Source organism: Ursus maritimus, unplaced genomic scaffold (genome assembly GCF_017311325.1).
Source record: "Ursus maritimus isolate PB19 unplaced genomic scaffold, ASM1731132v1 scaffold_10, whole genome shotgun sequence".
In the NCBI taxonomy this organism is placed as follows: domain Eukaryota; kingdom Metazoa; phylum Chordata; class Mammalia; order Carnivora; family Ursidae; genus Ursus; species Ursus maritimus.
In genome coordinates, this window is record NW_024423344.1 from 10,440,787 (window position 1) to 10,463,457 (window position 22,671).

Consider the following 22,671-nt stretch of genomic DNA (forward strand, 5'->3'; position numbering starts at 1 on the left):
TAAATTATATTTTCCTACTGATTCACACTATAATTTCAGTGTGGTGTTCCCAAAGAAAAAAAATTTATATTTAAAGTACCAATGCTTATTTCATTAAGTATTTTCAGCTTCCTTATCTCTTACAACCTCTAATAAGAATTTAATCAAGTAGATGATAGATCTATATATGTATTAGGATATATAGATGTACATTGAAACCCACAGATACCACTGAATATGTGTAGGAAAGTAATGCAGTAAAGTGGATATAAATAAGTTGAGAAGATTTGGGTTTAAATTCTGATTCTGCCGCTTACTTGTTCAGATGACTTTGGGAAAATAACAAACTCTGTAAGCTTAAATTTCCTCAGCTGCAAATGGGGTTCATAATAATAAGTTAGCAATAGTAATATGGGCAAACAATAATCGTAGCTATTTCATGGAATAAGAATACTACAAGAAAACTATAGATTGATATCCCTAAGGAATACAAAAATTCTTTGTTTTTAAAGATTTTATTTATTTATTTGAGAGAGAGAGTAGATGAGCCGGGCAGGGGGGGGGCGGTGGCATGAGGGGCAGAGGGAGAGGGAGAAGCAGACTCCCTGCTGAGCAGGGAGCCCACCCAAGCCACCCAGGCACTCCAGGAATACAAAAATTCTTAATAAAGTATTAGTAAAATATTCCCATTGAATATGAATTCAAAAATACCTTAAAAGGATTATACACCATGACCAAATGGGATTTATCCCTGGGACATCAGGGTGGTTCAACATACAGAAATCAATAAATGTGATATAACACATTAACAGAATGAAAAAAAAATCATATGAACATCTCAATAGATGCAAAAAAAAAATTGACAAAATACAACAGCCTTTTGTGATTTAAAAAAAAAAAAAAAAAAAAAAAAAACCTCCACAAATTGGGTATAGAAGAAACACACCTCAACATAATAAAGGCCACACACAAGTAAGCTCACAAATAACATCATACTTAAAAGTGAAAATGGAAAGCTTCTGCTCTAAGATCAGGAATAAAACAAGGGTGCCCACTCTCAGCATTCTTACTCAACATAGTGCTGGAAGTCCTAGCTACCACACTTAGGCAAGACAAAAAAATAAAAGGCATCCAAATCAGAAATGAAGAAGCAAAAGTTGTCATCATTTGCATATGATATGATCTTATATATAAAAAGCCCTAGAGACTCAACCAAAATTCTCTTAGAACTAATCAACAAATTCAGTAAAGTTGCAGGATATAAATCAACATACAGAAGTCAGTTGTGTTTCTATACACTAACAAGGGAACATCTGAAAAGAAAGACAACGATCCCATTCACAACTGCATCAAAAACAATAAAATACTTAGGAATACATTTAGCCAAATAAGTGAAAGATCTGTACACTGAAAACACAAAACTTTAATGAGAGAAATTGAAGAAAACACAAACAAATGGAAAGATATCCCATGTTCACGGATCGGAAGATTAATACTGTTAAAATGTCTATACTACTCAAAGCCATCTACACATTCAACACAACAATCCCTAGCAAAATTCCAATGGCATTTTTCATAGAAATAGAAAAAAAAAACTCTAAAATTTGTATGGAACCACAAAAGACCCCAAATAGCCAAAACAATCATAAGAACAAAGCCAGAGGCATCACACTTCCTGATTTCACACTATACTACAAAGCTTCAGTAATTAAAACAATACAGTACTGGCATACAAACACACATGGACACCAATGGAACAGAACAGAGAATGCAGAAATAAACCCCTGTATTTATGGTCAACTAATATTTGACAAGAGAGTCAAGAATACTCAATGGGGAGAGAATAGTCTTTTCAACAAACAGCGTTGAGAAAATTAGATAACCACAAACAGAAAAATAAAATTGGACCCCTTACACCAATCACAAAAATGAACTTGAAAAGTTCAAGTTTAAGAGACTTAAACGTAAGACTTGATATCATAAAATTCTTAGAAGAAAAACATGGAAAGAAATTCCTTGGGATGCCTGGGTGGCTCAGTCGGTTAAGCATCTGCCTTCAGCTCAGGTCATGATCTCAGGGTCCTAGGATCAAGTCCCACATCAGGCTCTTTGCTCAGGGCAGAGCCTGCTTCTCCCTCTGCCCCTCCCCCTGCTCATGCGCTCCCTCTCTCTGTCTCTCTCTGACAAATAAATAAATAAAATCTTTAAAAAAAAAAAAAAAGAAACTCCTTGACATTGGTCTTGGCAATGATATTTTGGGTATGACATCAAAAGCACAAGTAACAAAAGCAAGAATCAAGTGAGTCTACATCAAAATAAAAAGCTTCACATGAGAGACTATGGACTCTGAGAAACAAACTGAGGGCTTCAGAAGGGAGGAGGGTGGGGGAATGGGTTAGGCTGGTGACGGGTAGTAAGGAGGGCACGTATTGCATGGTGCACTGGGTGTTATACACAACTAATGAATCATTGAGCTTTCCATCAAAAACAAGGAATGTACTGTATGGTGACCAACATAATATAATAAAAAAATATTATTATAATAAAAAAATAAAAAATAAAAATAAAAAGCTTCTGCACAGCAAAAGAAACAATCAAAAAAGGAAACAACAACCTTCTGAATGGGAAAAAATATTTGCAAAACATATATCGGATAAGGAGGTTAACAGCCAAAATATATAAAGAACTCATGTGACTCAACAACAACAACAACAAAAACAAAATACAATTAAAAAATGGGCAGAGGAACCAAATAGATATTTTTCCAAAGGAGACATCCAAAATGGCCCACAGGTACAGAAATTCCACAGTTGGAATGGCTATCATCATGAAGACAAGAGGACAGTGTTGGCAAGAATGTGGAAAAAAGAGAACTCTTGTTCACTGTTAGTGGGAATGCAAAATGGTTCAGCCACTATAGAAAACAGTATGGAAGTTCATCAAAAAATTAAGAATAGAACTGTCAAATGATCCATCAATTCCACTGTTGGGTACATAGTCAAAGAAAATGAAAACATGATATGGAAGAGATACATGCACTCCCATGTTCAGTGCAGCATTATGCACAATAACCAAAATATGAAAACAATTTAAATGTCTATCAACAGATGGATGAATAAAGAAGTGAAACATACAACATACAGTGTCTATCAACAGATGAATGAATGAAGAGGTAAAACGAATAATATCCCATCACATATACATATATATGCATATACACATTACATATTATTGTATATATACATATACATATATATTTATATGTAATGGAATATTATTCAGCAATGAGAAAGAAAGAAATTCTACCATCTTCAACAACATGGATGGACCTTGAGGGCATTATGCTAAGTGAGATAAGTCAGACAAAGACAAATACTATATGATCTCACTTACATGTAGAATCTAAAAAAAACAAAATTGTAGGGTGTTATATGCAAATAACGAATCATGGAACATTACATCAAAAACTAAGGATGTACTGTATGGTGACTAACATAATAAAAAATTGTTATTAAAAAAAACAAAACAAAACAAAAAAACAAAATTGTAACAACATAGAGTTAAATACCAGGGGCTGAGGAGAATTGGGAAGATGTTTAAGGGTACAAAGTTGCAATTAGTAGATAAGTAAGTCCTGGAAATCTAACACACAGCATAGAGATAATATACAATAATACTGTATTATAACTTTCAAAGATGCTGAGAGACTAGATCTTAATTGTTCCCACCAGAAAAAAAAAGAAAAAAGAAATGATTACAACAAGACATGATGGAGGTGTTAGATAATGCTACCATGGTAATCAAATTGCCATAAATCTATATATATCTCCAATCAACACACTGCACACCTTAACTCACATAATGTTATATGCCAACTGTACATAAAGTTATTGTCAGCTTTTAGCTGTAAACTAGAAGTATATTTCTGAATTAATGACTTTCAGAAAAAACTAAGGTATTTTATGACACATACATCCACAAAATTTTCAAGTTCTGATAAATCAAAATGCCATTATTTCTTTTTCTCGGTATTTACTTTGGAACTTCCATGGTAACAAATCCATGACTCCTAAAACATTGCCTTTTGAGAAGATAATGGTTAGCGACCTTAATACAAAACACCTGAAAGTGGTTACATCTGTGAATTGAGCTGTATTGTTGTAGACCTTAGAAAAGAATCATCATTTAGTGTTTTTATAATGGGAATCATAAAATTATCTGTAACTCAGTGGAAAAAACCCTGAAGGAATAAATTAACCACTTTTCACAGTTCTTTAAATGCTTTTAGGAAACTTCATGAGACCAACAAGTTAAACACATGATCACAGCTATTGACCAAAGGGAACTTATTTTCTATGATGCAACACTCTGGCCACAATACCACTTCACAATCAAGGGGACTGAAAGCCAGAAAGCCCGAAACTCAGATCCTGGCCTAGCCTAACTTATAGTTCAGGGTCTCTCGGGCCTCAGTTTCCTCATTGTGAAATTAATGGAATTATTCATTCAATGTTGGTTGAATGCCTGCTATGTGCCAAACACTGTGTTAGTGATAAAAGTTTGTTATTATTTGTTTTGTTTCGAGAAAAGAAAAAGCTTTGCCCTAGCAAAGCTTCTAATTTGGTGAAGAGACCAAGAAATGCAACATGGTAACTGCTATGAACGAACTGCTATGTTTAAGCAAACTGAGAAAGGCTGAAGAGAAAAAATACAGTTGAGCTGAACAATGAATATGAGTTGCTCAGATGGGGATCATGGGACTCCCCTGTAGAAAGACTAGACCGTGCAAAAACAAAAAGGAAAAAACAGCAAGAGGTTTAATGTAGATGATGGCAGGTTGCACATCAGGGAGATAAACTTAGAGCCTCATATGCCACATGAGGGAATGTGACCTCTAACTTTTAAGGAATGATAAGGTTCCTTCTACACTATGACTCTGGAAACTGGCTGTAGGCCTGACCAGATGAGTCCAATTTGTCCCCCATTTTGTCTAAAGTTGTTAGAATATTTTAAACCAAAACGTTTTAAAGCAAAAAAGCCATCCAAGTTTTTATGCTGATGGAAAATCTAAAAGATCTCATGTAACTGATAAATTTTAGGACTAGCAGTAGATTTCTATTGTTATGATTTAAAGTAGTAAAACATTCTAAAAGATACATGACAAATGATTTACTTCTATATCAAAAACTCTGTAAACCTATCGGTGTGAAAATTGTAAAAAAGTATTAAATTTGCACACTCCCCCACATATTTTTTCATACTTCATTCAAATAAAGCTTCATTCTCTTCACACTGAGTATCAATTAACCTTAAAAGTACCTAAAGAGAACATAAAGTCCCATTTACCTGTGTTCTGCAGGTACAGGGGGTGGCCAAACAGCAGGATCTCTAAATGGTTCATCTGGACAAGACACAGGGAAATCTGGGGGCTTGTCCATTTTAAAACTTTCCAAAGTGCTGACAATACTTTTAACTTGTTCATATTCTTCCAGTAATTCCTGCCGAACCTTAAAAGAAAATAACCTTTATGCTGGCAACTGTTTAAAGTTTATATGGATGCCAAATAATAAATTGCTATAGAATGCAAGTTTTCTCAGGGTGCCTCGGTGCACCATGGGTTCAGTGTCCCACCCCTGCTTTCGGCTCAGGTCCTGAGTTCAGGGTCACTGAGCCTGAGCTTCATTTCAGGAGTCGGCTTGAGAGTCTCTCTCTCCTTCTCCCTCTGCCCCTCAAGCGTGCCCGCGCTCTCTCTCTCTCTAGAATAAATAAGTCTTAAAAAAAAAAAAAAGAATGCACATTTTCTCAATGTCAAAGTATGCAAAATGAGTCATTAAAGCATTAAAAAAAAACAAAGCTATTTAAAGTAATATAGATAGGAGGGCAGGAACTGGATTGAAAAAAATACATTATATACTTTTTTGTAGGGGAAGTAGTTATATATTTTTCAAAATGGAACTCTTATTTCTACCAATGAATGTGATGACCATTAATATAATTTAAAACAAGCAACTAAGTCAGTAACGAGTTAACCATTCCCAGAAATCTAAAACATTAATGCTAAATCCTTTTAATATATTTGTAAATAGCCTTCAGAAAATTATCAGCCAAAATTTTCACCAGCATTTCCTATTCCTAATATCACTCAGTATGAAATGCCTGTAGTGAGCATATGAAAACCTGAAGTGCTGGAATACAAAGCATTAACCATTTCCAATTTTTATTTAAATTCTCCTTCACCTAGGGGTGCCTGGGTGGCGTAGTGGTTAAGTGTCTGCCTTCAGCTCAGGGCGTGATCCCAGCGTTCTGAGATTGAGCCCCGCATCAGGTTCCTCCGCTGGGAGCCTGCTTCTTCCTCTCCTACCTCCTCCTGCTTGTGTTCCCTCTCTCTCTGGCTGTATCTCTCTATCAAATAAATAAATAAAATCTTTAAAAAAAAGAAAGAAAGAAAGAAAAAAAGAAAAGCAGAATAAAATCTTTAAAAAAAAAAAAATTCTCCTTCACCTAAGATCTGAATTCTTCTAGACTTGTTTAAATTCTTTCAAGTGTTGGATAAAGTTCATTTTGAGTTCAAAGGCAAGATTTTTCCCATATTTAAGAAACTTCACTGAGTACCTACTATGTGGAAACTCTTGTGTTTTCAAACTGTGAGACCAAACTAATTTTCAGAGGCAAACAGATAATAGATTGAAAATTACATTTATAAATTCATTTTAATAATTCTAATTTGTTTTTAACCAGAAAGCACTTTACTATAAAGCATAGAAAAGAAAAATCTAGGTAAAATTCACCTGCTAATATATACAATTATATACTTGCAGAAATGAAATTACAGAACCTAATGGAAATAAATATAGTAGAAATATCTGAATAGAAATGGTCACTACTTAACACAATTAAGAAATTGTCAAAAATATTTCCAAGCTAATAAACCACTCTTGCCTGTGGCTAGTATGCAGATAGAAAAAACACAACTAAAAATTCAACTTGAGTTAAAGCAAGTATATTGTTCTCACTCAACATAATTTGGTAAGGCTTAAGTCGGAAAATAAGCCAAATTTACCCTGAAAACTCTGAAACATCAATTTCTGACATGGAAAAATTAAAAGAAACACTTGAAAGGCATTAGTACATTAAATGGAAACTTCAAAGAAATGCTTGACTTTGTACTTTTAATTTTAAAACGATCTTAAGTTTTAAGAATAAGTGGGGAAATTCTAATTCAAGTTTTTATTAACTGTACTATTATATAACCAAGTTGTACAGTCAAGAGACACAGAAAATATATTAGTTTCATTAGATTATTGTCTCCTTTGTATTTGTAGGGAGTCTTTCAAAAGAAGAGGAAACTTTCTTAAAAGAAAAGTTTAATGAAATGGTTCAAAACTTCATGTAAAAATGAAAGGGGAAAGGGCAAGTAGAAATACCTCATATCAAAAATCACACACAACTAGGTGACTGATCATGAAAATTTTAAAAATTGAAAGGAGATTCAATTAGAATTAAATATCTTCAAAATATGTCTCATGAAACCTATGAAAAATATATAAAATACTAACTGGGCAAGACAAAATTATTCAGAGTACATTTTAAATATATTTCGGTATTTGGACAAATAAAAACTATTTACAAAACCTCCAACTAATTTGCCAACTCCAGTCTCTCAAGTATAACAAACTACAGCCCCCACTCACTCAATACTTGAATGTGTCTTACCTGTTGCCATTTGCCTTTGACAGCCGGGTCTCTGACTGACTGGCAATGTCTTTGAATCTGCTGTATCACCCCCTGGTAATATACCATTGATGAGTCATAGTTTCCAAGAAGTGCATATTCTCTTCCTTTCTTTGCATTGTCACAAATCTCAGCCAAATTCATCTTCCTCCAGAGACCTACACAGAATACATAATGTCTTATTAAGTTTTCGGCACCAACTTTAGAACATTTTTTCTTATTATTTAAAATCTCTACTTAAAACTACTTTCAAAGTCAAAATGGTTCTTTCTTTGAGGTTATCTGAATGCATCTTATAATACTGAACAAAGTTTCTAATTTGGGAAGTACAAAGGACATCATGAAAGAACACCTAAGGAGATAACACAGAGAGAAATTACACAGCTCTGAAATATTGGCTTATGTTAAAGGTACATAAATTGGACACTAGTTTCCCTTGCTCATTTATAATTACCATAAGCTGTAATAACAATAAGGATGAACTTGACTGTATTTAATTTATTCTTGACAATAAATAGATATGTATGAATACCACATATTTTTTCCACTGAAAAAACTGCAAAAATTCGCTCTAAAACATTTTAGCCCCCAAAATCAAAAGTCATAGTTAAGGAATACATTTTGAAGGAACAGCCTCTAGCTGTCCGTGCATCATTTATATGTATTTAATTGTCCCACAGTACTTAAGTCTAAGCAAAAACCCGTGAATTAAACTACCTGAGTGCTTTTTGCTCCTCAGCTTGTAAACTTCTATGATTTGCCATTCCATTCTATAGCTTTTTGTCTGTGCAAATAACTATCATTGATCTTTTCCCTTCCTCAGGTGCTAGGAAAAAGAGTTATCATCTGAACCTCTGGTTTCCACCAAAGCCGTCCAGCCCACTAATTCTGGCTTTTCTTCCTGGCTTCCCAAACTCATCCAAGAATCACCCAAGGCCTCTACACAAAGATACTTTCCATCCAAGACTACAAAGAGTAGGAAGTTCAGAGATACAGCAGAAAGATATCCAGGAAGAGTCCAAATTGCCCTACTCTTACTTCCCAGAACAGTAAACCAATGAAATCCACTTAGTAGAGAAAATCAAAATATTTCTCCATGCCTAATCCAGTCAAGAATGGGCAGAAGACATGAACAGACATGTCTCCAAAGAAGACATACAAATGGCCAACAGACACATGAAAAAATGCTCAACATCACCCAGTATCAGGGAAATACAAATCAAAACCACAATGAGATACCACCTCACACCCACCAAGAATGGCTAAAATTAACAAGTCAGGAAACGACAAATGTTGGTAAGGATGCAAAGACAGGGGAACCCTCTTATACTATTTGTGGGAATGCTAGCCGGTACAGCCACTCTGGATAACAGTATGGAGATTCCTCAAAAAGTTGAAAATAGAGCTACCCTCTGACCCAGCAATTGCACTACTAGGTATATACCCCAAAGATAAAAATGTAGTGATCCAAAGGGGCACCTGCACCCCAATGTTTACAGCAGCAATATCCACAATAGCCAAACTATGGAAAGAGCCCAGATGTCCATCAACAGGTGAATGGATAAAGAAGATGTGGTTTATGTACAGAATGGAATATTACTCAGCCATCAAAAAAAATGAAATCTTGCCATTTGCAACAACACGCATGGAACTAGAGGGTATTATGCTAAGCGATGTAAGTCAACCGGAGAAAGATAATTATCATAGGAGTTCACCCATATGTGGAATTTAAGAAACAAAACAGAGGAGCATACAGGAAGAGACAGAAAAATGAAAAAAAAAAAATCAGAAAGGGAGACAAACCATAAGAGGCACATGATTTAATGAGCACTGGGTGTTATATACAACTGATGAATTACCTAACTCTACCTTTGAAACTATACACTATATGTTAAGTAACTGAATTGAATTTAAATTAAAAAAACATTTCTCTGTGCCTTTCTGAGGGAATTAAATTTTGGTGCTGCTTGGCCCTTTCTCTCTACCTCTTCTCTATTTCTCAGGGGTTCAAAAACTCTTCCTCAAAATTAAGCACATCTAGTTCTAGGCATTCCAAAGGACTCCAGTACATTCTTGAAAATAAACCTGTTTCCTTTATGTGTTTTGACATATTATCTGTCCCTTCGCGCAGAAGTTCTTGAAAGCAGTGTCTGTGTTATTTGAGAATCGCACCACAGCAAAGAGTACACTACATTTGCACAGTTACAAACTTCAGTGTTCAGATTTACCCACACAGAAACCATGGAAAATCTCTTGTTCAAATCAGAACAGTAACACCAAGCAATAAAGTCTTATTACAGAGAATGAGCTGTAATTAATAAATCCAGTAGAAACAAAGCTGTTCCATATATTATTTTCTTTTAAAGTCACTGTGACACAAAAGCATTAATTCTGCTAATATGTGCAGGTTCACAACTATGCAGGATAAAAATATCTTGACATAAAACAGGGCTCAGCAAACTTTTTTTAAAGATTTTATTTGACACAGAGAGAGAGCACAAGCTGGGGGAGCAGCAAGCAGAGGGAGAGGGAGAAGCAGGCTCCCTGCCAGGGAGCCTGATGCAGGACTTGATTCCAGAACCCTGGGATCATGACCTGAGCCAAAGGCAGATGTTTAACCAACTGAGCTACCCAGGCACCCCAGCAACTCTTTCTGTAAAAGGTCAGATGGTAAATATTTTAGGCTTTCAGTGTCAACAGGCAAAATTAAGGATATTATATAAATACTTAAATTATGAGACAAAAATTTCCATAATTTTTATTGATAAAATTTAAAACATTATAGTAATAACCACTGAGTACACTTTTGTAAAACCCATCTCCTGGTAAGAATGAAGCTCTTTTGGGGGGCGGGGGGGAGATAATATTTCACTTAGTTGAGATTCAAAATTTGTGTTCCTTATCATCGAAGTCAATTGCAGGGGTGCCTGGGTGGCTCAGTCAGCTAAGCATCTGCCTTTGGCCCAGGTCATGATTCCAGGATCCTGGGATTGAGCCCTGCACAGGGCTCCCTGCTCAGTGGGGAGCCTGCTTCTCCCTTTCCCTCTGCCCCTGCCAACTGGCGTGCTCTCTCTCTTGCACACTCTCGCTCTATCTCAAATAAATAAATAAAATCTTTTTTAAAAAATCAATTGCAAACATTCATATGGTAATAGTGCTTTTTAATAAGAGTTTATGTATTTCATGTTTGAAAATGTCTTTTTTACACAGAAAGGTGCCGTCACATACATATGATTTCAATTCAGCATGTCCATTGTTTGGAAGGTAACTACAGACTTTATTCTTCTCTTAATATTTGTCTTTCAGCATGTCCTTACATTGCAGATTAATCACTTCCAATTAAAGGTTAAGGTGCAAGTTAAATGGATTTTGTAATATGGTAATTTCCTTTGCATTTGCATCAAAGTCTCAGAAGGCTGCTGAAATGGAGCTCAGAAACTCTATCTACCACAAATCTGAGTGACACTACTTTACCTTCACTTCTGATGGCATGCAAAGCTACATAAAACAGCTTAATATTACTTGTGATTTAAACAACACTAGTTGGCATCAAAATAACTTTAAGTTTTGCATATAACCACTGTTTTGCTTGTAATTTTAGATTGAGTACATTAAGAAACATTATCAAGTCTGCAGCAAAAGCTGATTTCCAAAGCCATTCAGTGTTCAGTAACAGTGGTTGAGAGCAGTTTCTCTCATTCAGAAAAACGTCAATTCAGCCCTAAGCCCAAAAGACTAAAATATAACTTTACCACTACTAAGCCACTGAACTGCAGTGTGATAGGGAAAGTCAGGATATTCAGCTTCTATTTCTGACAAAAATTCATGGAGCTGACAAAGACTAAGTCCACAAGAGCAACACTCTTTGAGTCTTGACACGCTACTAGTTCTATATTGCATGATATATTCAAATATTCTCCACAAAATACCTCCTGATAAATAAAACCATAAAAAACCATAGATTTTTAACCACTTTACAATTTCAGTTTTGTCAATCTGTTCACCTCAGCCTTTTCCTGCTCTACACGTAGTTTTGCCACCATCAGTTGTAATACATCTTAGCCAATTCCACCTCAGGTCATACACAATTAGTGTTTTCTGAACTTTTTGTAAATACTTTTGTTTGTAGTTATTCCATGAACACTGTTTTTAAAACTAATTCTTCAAAAACTTCAAACTTAGAATTGACTTCTTGATTAATGACAATTGAGCTGTACTGGGAACCTCTGTCAATCCACAAAAGCCAAGGAAAACCACTCAAAATCATTTGCTTTGTTTTTTAATTGATTATTAATGTTCTCAACTCTTCCAGCAACTGTTCTCGCCAAAAGGCTAATAGATTTAAACAAGCTTATTTTCTCCAGACACATTTCTTTGGCTACTACAATCAAACACGATTTAGTTACGGCACCATCAGTAAACAACTTCCTTACTTGGCTAACAAATGAGACACTCAGAAACTTAACCTCAGTGCAGCCTGATTTTCACTGTTAATAATTTTGTGAAGAGGGGGTGGGGGGATGGGATAGGCCGGTGATGGGTATTAAGGGGGGCACATATTGCATGGAGCACTGGGTGTTATACGCAAACAATGAATCATGGAACACTACATCAAAAACTAAGGATGTACTGTATGGTGACTAACATACCATTAAAAAATTTTTTTTGTGAAGAAATTCTGCTATGGTAAGATATTCCTTTTTAAATTTTCTAATTTTTCTGACCATTATTTTCCTGTGAGTTGGGAATACTGTGATGAATGATTAGTCTGGTAATACAAGTGTATACTGTATTTCTTTGGCACAGCTATGGTATCACTGCGTAATAATCAAGGCTCTGTCATCTAATTTGATAATCCATACTCTAAGGTACTTTAGAAGTATAATATGTTAAGTCCATTTTCCTCATCTTTGTTTACACATGATAGGTATGTGCTAATAAAGTAAAATGTCACAGTATAGTGATATGCAGGTTACTTAAAACAGTGATTATAGTGCACCAAGCAGCAGGGCCAAACATTGAGAATGTCACAAAATCTCTGTCCCAACTACTCAAACTCACAAAAGTAGCCATAAATAATATACAAACAAATGAGTGTGGCTGTGTTCCAGTAAACCTTTATTTACCGACACTGATAACTAAATTTCACTGAAGTTCCACATGTCACAAAATAGTATTCTTCTTTTGACTTTTTTAACCATTAAAAGAATGCAAATACCATTCTCAATTCATAAGCCATTCAAAAAAAGTGGCTGGCTAGATCTGGTCCCCGGACTGTTATGTGCTGACTCCTGCTTTCAGCTTCTATCTTAAGAACCTGGGAAGGGGCACCTAGGTGGCTCAGATAGTTGAGCATCTGCCTTCCACTCAGGTCATGATCTCCAGGTCCCGGAATTGGCCCCCATCAGGCTCCCTGCTTAGCTCGTGCGCGTGCTCTCTCTCTCTCTCTCAAATGAATAAATAAAATCTTTTCTTTTAATTATTTTAAAAAGGAATTTGGGAAAATACAAATTAAACCCAAAAGAAGTAGAACACAATAAATTTAGAGCAGAAATCAATAAAGTAGAAACAGAAGAACAGAAAATTTCAATGTAGCCACGCTGGTTCTTTAGAAATATTAAAATGGGGGCGCCTGGGTGGCACAGCGGTTAGGCGTCTGCCTTCGGCTCAGGGCGTGATCCCAGTGTTATGGGATCGAGCCCCACATCAGGCTCCTCCGCTATGAGCCTGCTTCTTCCTCTCCCATTCCCCAGGCTTGTGTTCCCTCTCTCGCTGGCTGTCTCTATCTCTGTCAAATAAATAAACAAAATCTTTAAAAAAAAAAAAAAGAAATCTCATTAAAATGAATATACCTTTAGTAATACTGACCAGAAAAGGGAAAGAGAAAACACAAATTAACAAAATCAGAAATGAAGGAGGGGTTGGCATTACAAACTTTAGAGATATTAAAAGGTAAAAGAGGGCTTAATGAAATGGGCAAATTCTATAAAAGTCACAAAATACCAAAGCTTCCTCAAGAAGAAATAGAGTGGTTAATCTGAATAGTCCTCTATCAATCAATAATATGCAGCGTGTAATTTAAAATCTTCCCATCAAAACTAACAAACAAACAAACCCTCCAGATCCAAATGGCTTCACTAGTGAATTCTCCCAAAGCATTTAAGGAAAAAATAAAATTCTAAGCAAACTCTCAGAAAAAAAAGAAGAGGGAGAAAAATGTCCAACTTATATTTTAAGGCCAGCATTATCCAGATAACAAAACCAGATATTATATAAAAGAAATTTACATACCAATATCTCTAAGGAACATAGATACAAAAAACTTTAAATGTTAGATAGTCAGATGCAGTAATACATAAGAAAGGATAATGCATTATGACCAAAGAGGGGTTTATACCAAAAATTCAAGGTGTTTTTTTTAAGGTGGTTTCCATTTAAAAAAAAAAAAATAGAATTTTAAAAGACTAGAAATGAAATATATGATCATCTCAATAGATACATAAAAAGCAGTCCAGAAATAGATCCATATATATATGGCCAATTAATTTCTCACAAAGTTGTCAAGGCAAGTGAACAAGGGCAATTTTTTTTCAAAAAAGGGTGCTGAAACAACCAGATATCCATATGCAAAAAGAACCCGAACCCCAACTCTTAACTCACATCACATACAAAAATTATCTCAAAACAAATTATTGACCAAAACATAAGTTAAAACTATAAAACTTCCAGAAGACAACCCAAGGTATGGGGCGGTAGGAGGCACCAGTTCCCCAAGCCCCAGTTCCCACAAGGCAACACATAATGGGCCAGCTGACATCTGCATATAGAGTAGGTTGCACTACAGGAGAGGAATCCTGTTTAGGGAACCCAGTGTATTATACTGAACCTATCCTTTGTTCCAAAGGAAGACGATATACTAATCACTTTCTTCCAAGGCTGTAAGCAAGCCTAAACTTTCCTCTGAAGGAAGACACTCTATCTGCTTTCCAAGGTTGTTCAACTTGGTATCAACTCTCACCCTAGGGAGTCCCTTTGCCTCTTCTGTGTTGATTTTTTTTTTTCTATGTCCTTCTTTTTCTTGGCTTGCTACCTTACTTTTATGGAACACATTTTCCATATACAGGAGGTAGAGTTTTTGAGACTTTATTCTACCTTCATATTTTAGTGATCGTTTGATTGGCTATTGAATCCTATTTTGCAAATAATTTTCCTTCAGAATTTTAAAGGCACTGCTCTATTACCTTCTAGGTTTCAATTAAGTTGGGAAGACTGATGTCATTCAAATTCCTGACTTTATATATCACCTGTTTTTTCCCCTTTCTGAAAGTTTGTAGGATCTTCTCTTTGACATAAGCTTTCAAAAATTGTTGATGATGTATTTGAAACGGTCTATTTGGGATTCTTTCAATCTAGAAATTAATGTCTTTAATTTTTATTTCACTGATGATTTCTTTCCATTTTTCCTGTTTTCTCTTTCTGGAGCACCTCTATTAAGATGCTGGACTTCATAGGTTGGTCCTTTAATTTTCTTACCTTTTCTCTCCTATTTCCCATTGCTTTGTCCTCTGGCTCTACTTCCCTCAAGATTTTCTCAACTTTATATTCTAATCTTTCTCTAGAGTATTTTTTCCTTTTGTATTTTCGTACTTAAGTATATAACTTATATAGGCCTACACAAGTCTTAAATGTACAGCTCGATGAATTTTAACACTGGTGCATCCAGGTAACACCCGCATTGCAATACAGAACATTTCCAGCACTCCAGAAGGATCCTTTATGTCCCCTCCCAGATAGTACTTCTCCTCAAGGGCAATTACTATTCTGATTTCTGTTACCATTGATGAGTTTTGCCTGCTTTTTAAATTGTTTTTAAGATTTATTTATTTCTTTGAGAGAGAGAGAGCACATGCACGAGTGGGAGGGTCAGAGGGAGAGGGAGAGAGAATCTCAAGCAGACTCCACGCTGAGCACAGACCCTGACAGAGGGCTAGATCTCACAACCCTGAGATCACGACCTGAGCTGAAACCAAGAGTCAGATCCTTAACCAACTATGTCACCCGAGTGCCCCTTACCTGCTTTTTTAAAATCAATTTTATTAAGATACAACCTTTATACAACGGAATTCATTCATTTAAATTGTATGATTTGATTTCTTTTGAAAAATATATACAGTTGCACATCCACCACGACCGTGGACACAGAGAACATTCCCCATCACCCCCGAAAATTCCTTCTTGCCACTTTGCAGTCAGTCTCTACCCCCATAATGTATTCTTCTGTTCACATATCATAGTTTTGTCTGTTCTAGAATGTGACACAAATAGAATCACTCAGTATGTATTCTGGTGTTTGGCTTCTTTCATTTAGAATAATGCTTCTGAGATTCAACCATGTTGTTGCATGTATCAGTAATTACATGCTTTTTATAGCTGAGTACTATCTCCTTGTATGGATATACTAAAATTTGTTTATTTATTCATCAGTTCTCCATAGGTGTTGGGGTTAATGTACAGCATGAAATCAGCCATAATCCCTGGCTTGCTAAAATGTAACACAGAGGCCGCTGAGGGCAGGGAAGGTTTTGGAGAAGGGCGTAGGCCTTTGGAATGCCGAGGCCTGTGTGACCACTGGGCTGCTGGAATGCCGTGGGGAGTTGCCTTCCCGAAACTTTCCTAGCCCAAACAGCAGCCCCGTGATCTAAGATGTAGGCACTGTCCCTTAGGCTATGTTTAGCAGCACTTGTAGAACATGCAAATTAGCATATCGTATCTTTTCCCGTAAGCCGATCCTCCCAGTTTCAACAGACCCCTTGTCACACATCATGTGCTTGAGAAAGTGATAAGGATTTGTGATTATCCTGAAGGAACAATAAAAGCAGGAGCGAAGAAGAGCAAAGGGTCTTCGCCTCTGACCATTCGTTGACCTTCCTGCCTTCTCACTTTCACAGCAAAGTTCGAGTAATCTTTCATCCATCAGTACAGGGATTGCTGGCCATTCCCGGCACATGGGCACTTTACAAGAAAAAAAAAAAAGTACAGCATATATTCTTTTCCCAGTTTCCACTGCAGTTACATCTAAAACTTGAAGATACCAAAAAAATACAATCTACCATGAGAAAGTCAAATGCTACAACATATAGCAGAATTAATGTTATTATCTAAAGCATGTGATAATCTATTACTGTAAAGTATATTTAAAAGCATAGAAAAGACATTAAAAATGAACACACACATATGAAAAAGAAAACAACCTTCTAGCATTAAAAAATAATACAGTCATTGAATTAAAAGCTCAATGGACTAATAAGGAAAAAGACACAGTTGAAAGAAGAATCAAGAAACCAGAAGACAGAGCTGAAGAAATTGTCCAGAATGCAGCTTATAAAGACAGAATAAGTAAGCAAAGATAAGAAACGCAGAGAATAGAAAGAGATAGTCCATGATATGTCCATTATGAATTCCAGAAGGAAAAAAAGGAGTCAATATTCAAGCTATAGTGGCTAAGAAATTTCCAAAATCTATGGAAGATAATAGCTCTATTTCAAAATAAAGTAAGTCCACACCTAGAGACAAAACAAGTCCACACCTACAGACAAGACTCTAGAATGTTAAAGGCAATAGAGAGATATATTATAATATCTTCAAAGAGAAGACAGCGAACTTTTCAAAAGCAACAGTGGAAACCTGGAGTCAGTGAAATTACACCTTCCAAGTGCTAAAGGTGGGGTCGGGGTCGGGGAGTTGCAACCTAGAATGGTATACCAAACTAAACATTCAAGTGTAAAGGCAATATAAAAATTTCAAGCTAAGTATATATCCAGGCACCACAAATTTTCAGTTGTGACCTCAGGCAAATCATGTAATTTCTCTAGGCCTTAGTTCTGTATCTATACAATAGGGAAAATAATATTTATCACCATAAAGTTAAAAACTAAATGGGATAGTATGTTAGCATCCTTCCTAGCAAATACACACAGACACACACACATTCACTCACTCACACAGAGCTTTCTCTCCCAACACACTTGGATTTTTATCTCATACCAATACTAAGGCATATGTTTGGGAAAACCAAAAACTAGCTTACACTGAGAACCCTAAACTGCTTAAGATGTCACAAATAATTCTTTTGTCTCCACAGTAGTGGTTTTAAAATAGGAAAGAAAACATTTTTCAAACTAATTTTTTAGGTGAGTGGTATCTAATTCAGTTATATTTGTAATACATGTGAAGCTTAAGAAAAAATTATTGCTTTAAGCTATTTTCATTCTGACACTTCCATAAGTCTCTCAGAATGTTCCTTTCCCTTCTATGAGTTGCGAATTCCTGAAATATCTATTTTAAAAACACTGAAGCAGCCTCAACTATAGCAATGTGAACAAAATAATACAAGTTAGAACAGTGGTAGCAAAACAACAAATCAGATTTGATTTTAAGCATTCTGTACCACACTGAATTCTACCAATGTTCTGCCTTACATATTTATTAAAAAAAAAAAAAAGTTGATTGAAATCACCAAAGTCCCGTCTATTTCAGGCAATACCTGCTATAAATCCAAGTAATTAAAAAAACCACATAACCACAACTGCTCAAATTACTGCATTTTGAAGTATGTTTTAATAGCAATAAATTAACCTATGTGAGTACTAGTCACCAAAACAGTTTACTTTGAAAGCCACAATACCTCCCATCTCTTTATGATGGGTTATAGACTCAAGGACTGTAGCTTGCCATGAATAATGGAGAATAGGACTTCATCACAAACTTGGAGACAACAGGAAAATGTCTGTAGCAACAAAGTCTTTTCATTTGTTTCCTTACCTAAACTCACTTCTCAAATACTTAGGAAACAGAAAAATGACTGTCCATACAAAATAAAAGAATCTAAAGAGATCATTTTAAGAGCTTAAATGTTTCTACAAAGTAACCACTACAACAATTTCTGCCCATGTACTCAATTCTTTAAAACACTGAAGCAGCAGACAGTGTTTACCATCTGCCACTCCGTGTCAAGATGGCAGCTTAAACTATAAATTTTATCTTAAATACTTAAGTACTCCTTTAACATAAAAACAATAGTAACAGTCACTGAATGTTTATTCCACATCAGGAAATGATAAAAATGGCTGTCTAGTCATTATCTCATTTAATCCTCACCACACTATTAAATAAAAATGGTTACCCCCATTTAATAGAAGAGGAGGCTGAGGCTTTAAAGAATTTAAACTTGCCCAGAGCCTGGATTTACACCCAGATGTGTCTAAACTCAAAGCGTGCACTGTTGGCTCAATACATTCTACTGCCCCAAATTCCTTCAAAATACATCAACTCCTTCAAAGTTATACAGCTAATCCAAAAATAGAAAATAAAAGGCTAACTAGTAGAGATGAAATAATGTATTTTATTCCAGTTGCCTATATAATTAAATACTACTGTCCTTAATTTCATGGTATTTGGAAAATATTACATAAAGCCTTTCAAAACCCTGTCTGCATCGTATTAGTTTATCAAGTAGTCTTTAAGCAATTAATGTTATTATAATATCCACTCACACATTCGCCATCCACTCTACACTATTTAGTAAACACCTACCCCATTTAGCAAACACCCAAATACATGTAAGACCCATATAATTATTCACTTCAAAGAATATATAATAAGGCAGAGGAAATAAGAGAATAAAAATACCTATATTCACACCAGGGAAGTATATATTAAATACCACTTTCATCCATATTCTCCCATGAGTAGATAAGAAAAACAAAACAGAACTTGCTGATTCCCTCTCATTCATTTCCTCCTACCTCCTAATCACCAAGAAAAATGGAAGAAGGGAAAATCATCAGAAAGAAAAGGATACTTAAGTATAAAGACACTCATGGGTACAGAGAAATCAAGGGAATGAAGGAACATGCTATTGAAATAAAATTAATGAAGCTGAAGTTATACAGACATGATTATAAGTTATGGAAGCATTTACAAAAAATATCTTCATACCAAAAAAATATTAGAAAGAATAAAAATTAAAGCTCACTTGTAAAAAATGAAATCTTGCCATTTGAAACTACATGAAAGTATTATGCTGAGCGAAGTAAGTCAAAGACAAATACCATATGACTTCACTCACAGGTGGAATTTAAGAAATAAAAAACAAACAAGCAGAGAGGAAAGTGGGGGGCAAACCAAGAAACAGACTCTTAACTATAGAGAACAAACTGAGGGCCACCAGAGGGGACCTGAATGGGAGGATGGGGGAAATAGGTGGTGGGGATTAAGGAGTTCACTTGTGACAAGCACCAGTTGTTGTATGGAAGTGTTGAATCACTGTATTGTACACCTGAAACAATCACACTGTATGTTAACTAACTGAATTTTTTTAAAAGACTTTTATTTATTTATTTGAGAGAAAGAGAGCATAAGTGGGGTGAGGGGCAGAGGGAGCCTGATGAGGGGCTTGATCCCAGGACTCCAGGTTGTGACCTGAGCCAAAGGCAGACACTTAACAGATTAAGCCACCCAGGCACCCCTAATTAACTGGAATTTAAATAAAAACTTAAAAGATAAAGAAATAAAACTCACTTTTTAATAGGCTGCTTTATTAAGTTCTTATTAGAACTTTTAATCAACAATTCCTAATGGACAATTACTAATTAAGAACTACAAAGTTGGAAAGGGACTTAAAAGGTCATTTATTCCATCTCCATACCTTCAAATAGGACCATAATCAAACCATCCATAGCAAAAGAAACATAAAGACATCTAGTGGACATTAAACAACTCACCCTGGAAAACACTCCTTTTGTTTTTGTAAAAGCAAATTTTTTAACTACTCTCATAATTTATGCCTTAAATTTATCTAGCTAGTGCCTGTATATACCTAACTTCTACTAAGTATTCTAAGGCATTATTTCACTAGGCCTACCATATATAATTAAGTTATCCAGGAGAAAAAAGTGTTTGAAATAATGCTGAGTACATTAAAATATACATATTTCCATTTACAAACAGATGCTCAAAATTAGCGGCATAATATAAATCAGTCCAGAAATGAGATACAGTCAGACAATGGAAGTATTTTAGAGCTACTGGGATCTCAAACCATGCAGAATTCCAAATTTCTTTGAAGATGAAACCAAGGCAAAGATGTTAGTATTATTAATGATCTATAAAGTAACATTTTACAGCATTTAAGGAAGCCTCTTTTAAAAGAGTAATTGATGAATCCTTTTACAGAAAAATCATTATTTTGTAATATACCTACTGCCTTGATCTACCTGCTTAATATGGTCAGGTAAAGTCACAGAACATGGCCTCTCGTCAAACAGAACTGACAATCCTGGCACGCTGTTGCTAAGGCAGAGAAAGGGAAGAGAAAGGCCTTCAGTCACTGGGGACTTACGGTTTACCTCCATTAAACTTTCTATTCTTCCCAAAAATCTTATAAATAGTACTAATATCTTTTTCTTAGTAAGGAGACAGGTTTGGAAACTTGCCCGTGATTACACAGAAAATAAGTTGTAGTTGCAGAATTGACAAGAGACATATCTGACCCCTTCCACTATACCATATTCAATAAACGATCCTTGGAGAAATGTTCTCTATAAAAGAATACCACTGTGCATGTTGAGAAAATAAAGTATAAAGTATTAATCCAAAGGATCCATAAGAGCTTTCTAATTTTACTGTGATACTTACACAAAATAGATAATAATTATCAGTTAAGTGGATAAATCTAAAGTTGTTGAAGAATACTCAATCATAAATTCTTGGCCTGGATTCTTTTCTCCTTAGTAACACATTAGGCTATTGGTTTCTTCAATATTTTAAGCTCTCCTATAGTAAATCAAAATTTAAGGGGGAAAAAAAAATCACACAACCTTGTGTTTTGCCGTCACTGGAAATTAATGAATTCTAATCTCAGCTCGATGAAACCATTCTTAACCTGTCCTAGCTTTCCACAGTGGCTTTATTTCAAATAAACCTAATCTCTCATCAATTGACCTTGATTCCTATCTACTTTGTAGAGATCCTGTTTGAACTCTCTAACCTTTTACCACCCAACCTATAAATATCCATATCTATTCTCACTTTTTCTTTTTCAGGGCACCTCTCCTCCTGTCTACGTTAGCACACTGCCTAGGATCACAGCGAGCACTTAGTTGATACCTACAAAATATAACTCATTCTAGACTAATTCTTCCACCCAGCTCATCCCATCCTTTCCTACATTTTCAGAGACCTCTATCCGCTATCTCCTCTCTCATCTCCTACATCTTCAAACATTTCCTCTTTATTGGCTCTTTTCCTAATAGCTTATCAATCTTTAAGAAAAAAAAAAAAAAAACCCTACAAACAGTTTCTAGTTACTGCCTCATCTCTTTCTTTTCTTCAGAGTCAAACTTCTCTAAAGAGAAGTGTGCCTGGAAATTTCATATTAAGGAAGTACTGTCAAGTAAGTAGAATAATATTACAGGGTTTTTTGTTTTTTTTTAAGACTCCTTAATTCTTTTTTAAAGTTTATTTAAGTATCTCTACACCCAAATGTGGGGCTTGAACTCACAACCCTGAGATCCAGAGTTGCTCACTCTACGGACTGATCTAGCCAGGCACGCCAAGAACCCTTAATTTTAAAGATATATATTGAAATAATTACAGATAAAAAGATATGATATCTGAGTTTAGCTTTAAAATAATCCATTTGGAGGCAGGAGTAATAGATGAAACAAAATTGGTTATGTGTTCATTCTTCAAGGTAAGTGATGACTACATGGGGGGCTCATTATTCTATTTTCTTTTGTATATGTATTATCAAGGAAAATTTAAGCTTGTTATTCAAGCAGCCTATGCTCACATTCCTCTTCATTTTTGCAAAGAAGTTTAGAAATACTTTACAGCCACCAAATCCATTGAACGTGTTTCAATCTTTACTTCAATTGCCCTCTCCAAGACACAGGATACTCT

General features: G+C 35.3%; 1 protein-coding gene across 4 annotated transcripts in view; it reads right to left on the reverse strand.

The window, feature by feature from the left end:
• KATNAL1 (katanin catalytic subunit A1 like 1) overlaps positions 1-22,671 on the reverse strand; it is a 77,730-nt gene that overhangs the window by 51,522 nt on the left and 3,537 nt on the right. For all 4 annotated transcript variants that reach the window (XM_040621907.1, XM_008692192.2, XM_008692193.2 and 1 more), the window contains exons 2-3: positions 7,693-7,868; positions 5,326-5,486 (exon numbers count right to left, since the gene is read on the reverse strand). In XM_040621907.1, the coding sequence (XP_040477841.1) occupies positions 5,326-5,486; positions 7,693-7,854 (323 nt within the window). In that variant the 5' untranslated portion in view covers positions 7,855-7,868. The remainder of the gene's footprint in view (positions 1-5,325; positions 5,487-7,692; positions 7,869-22,671) is intronic.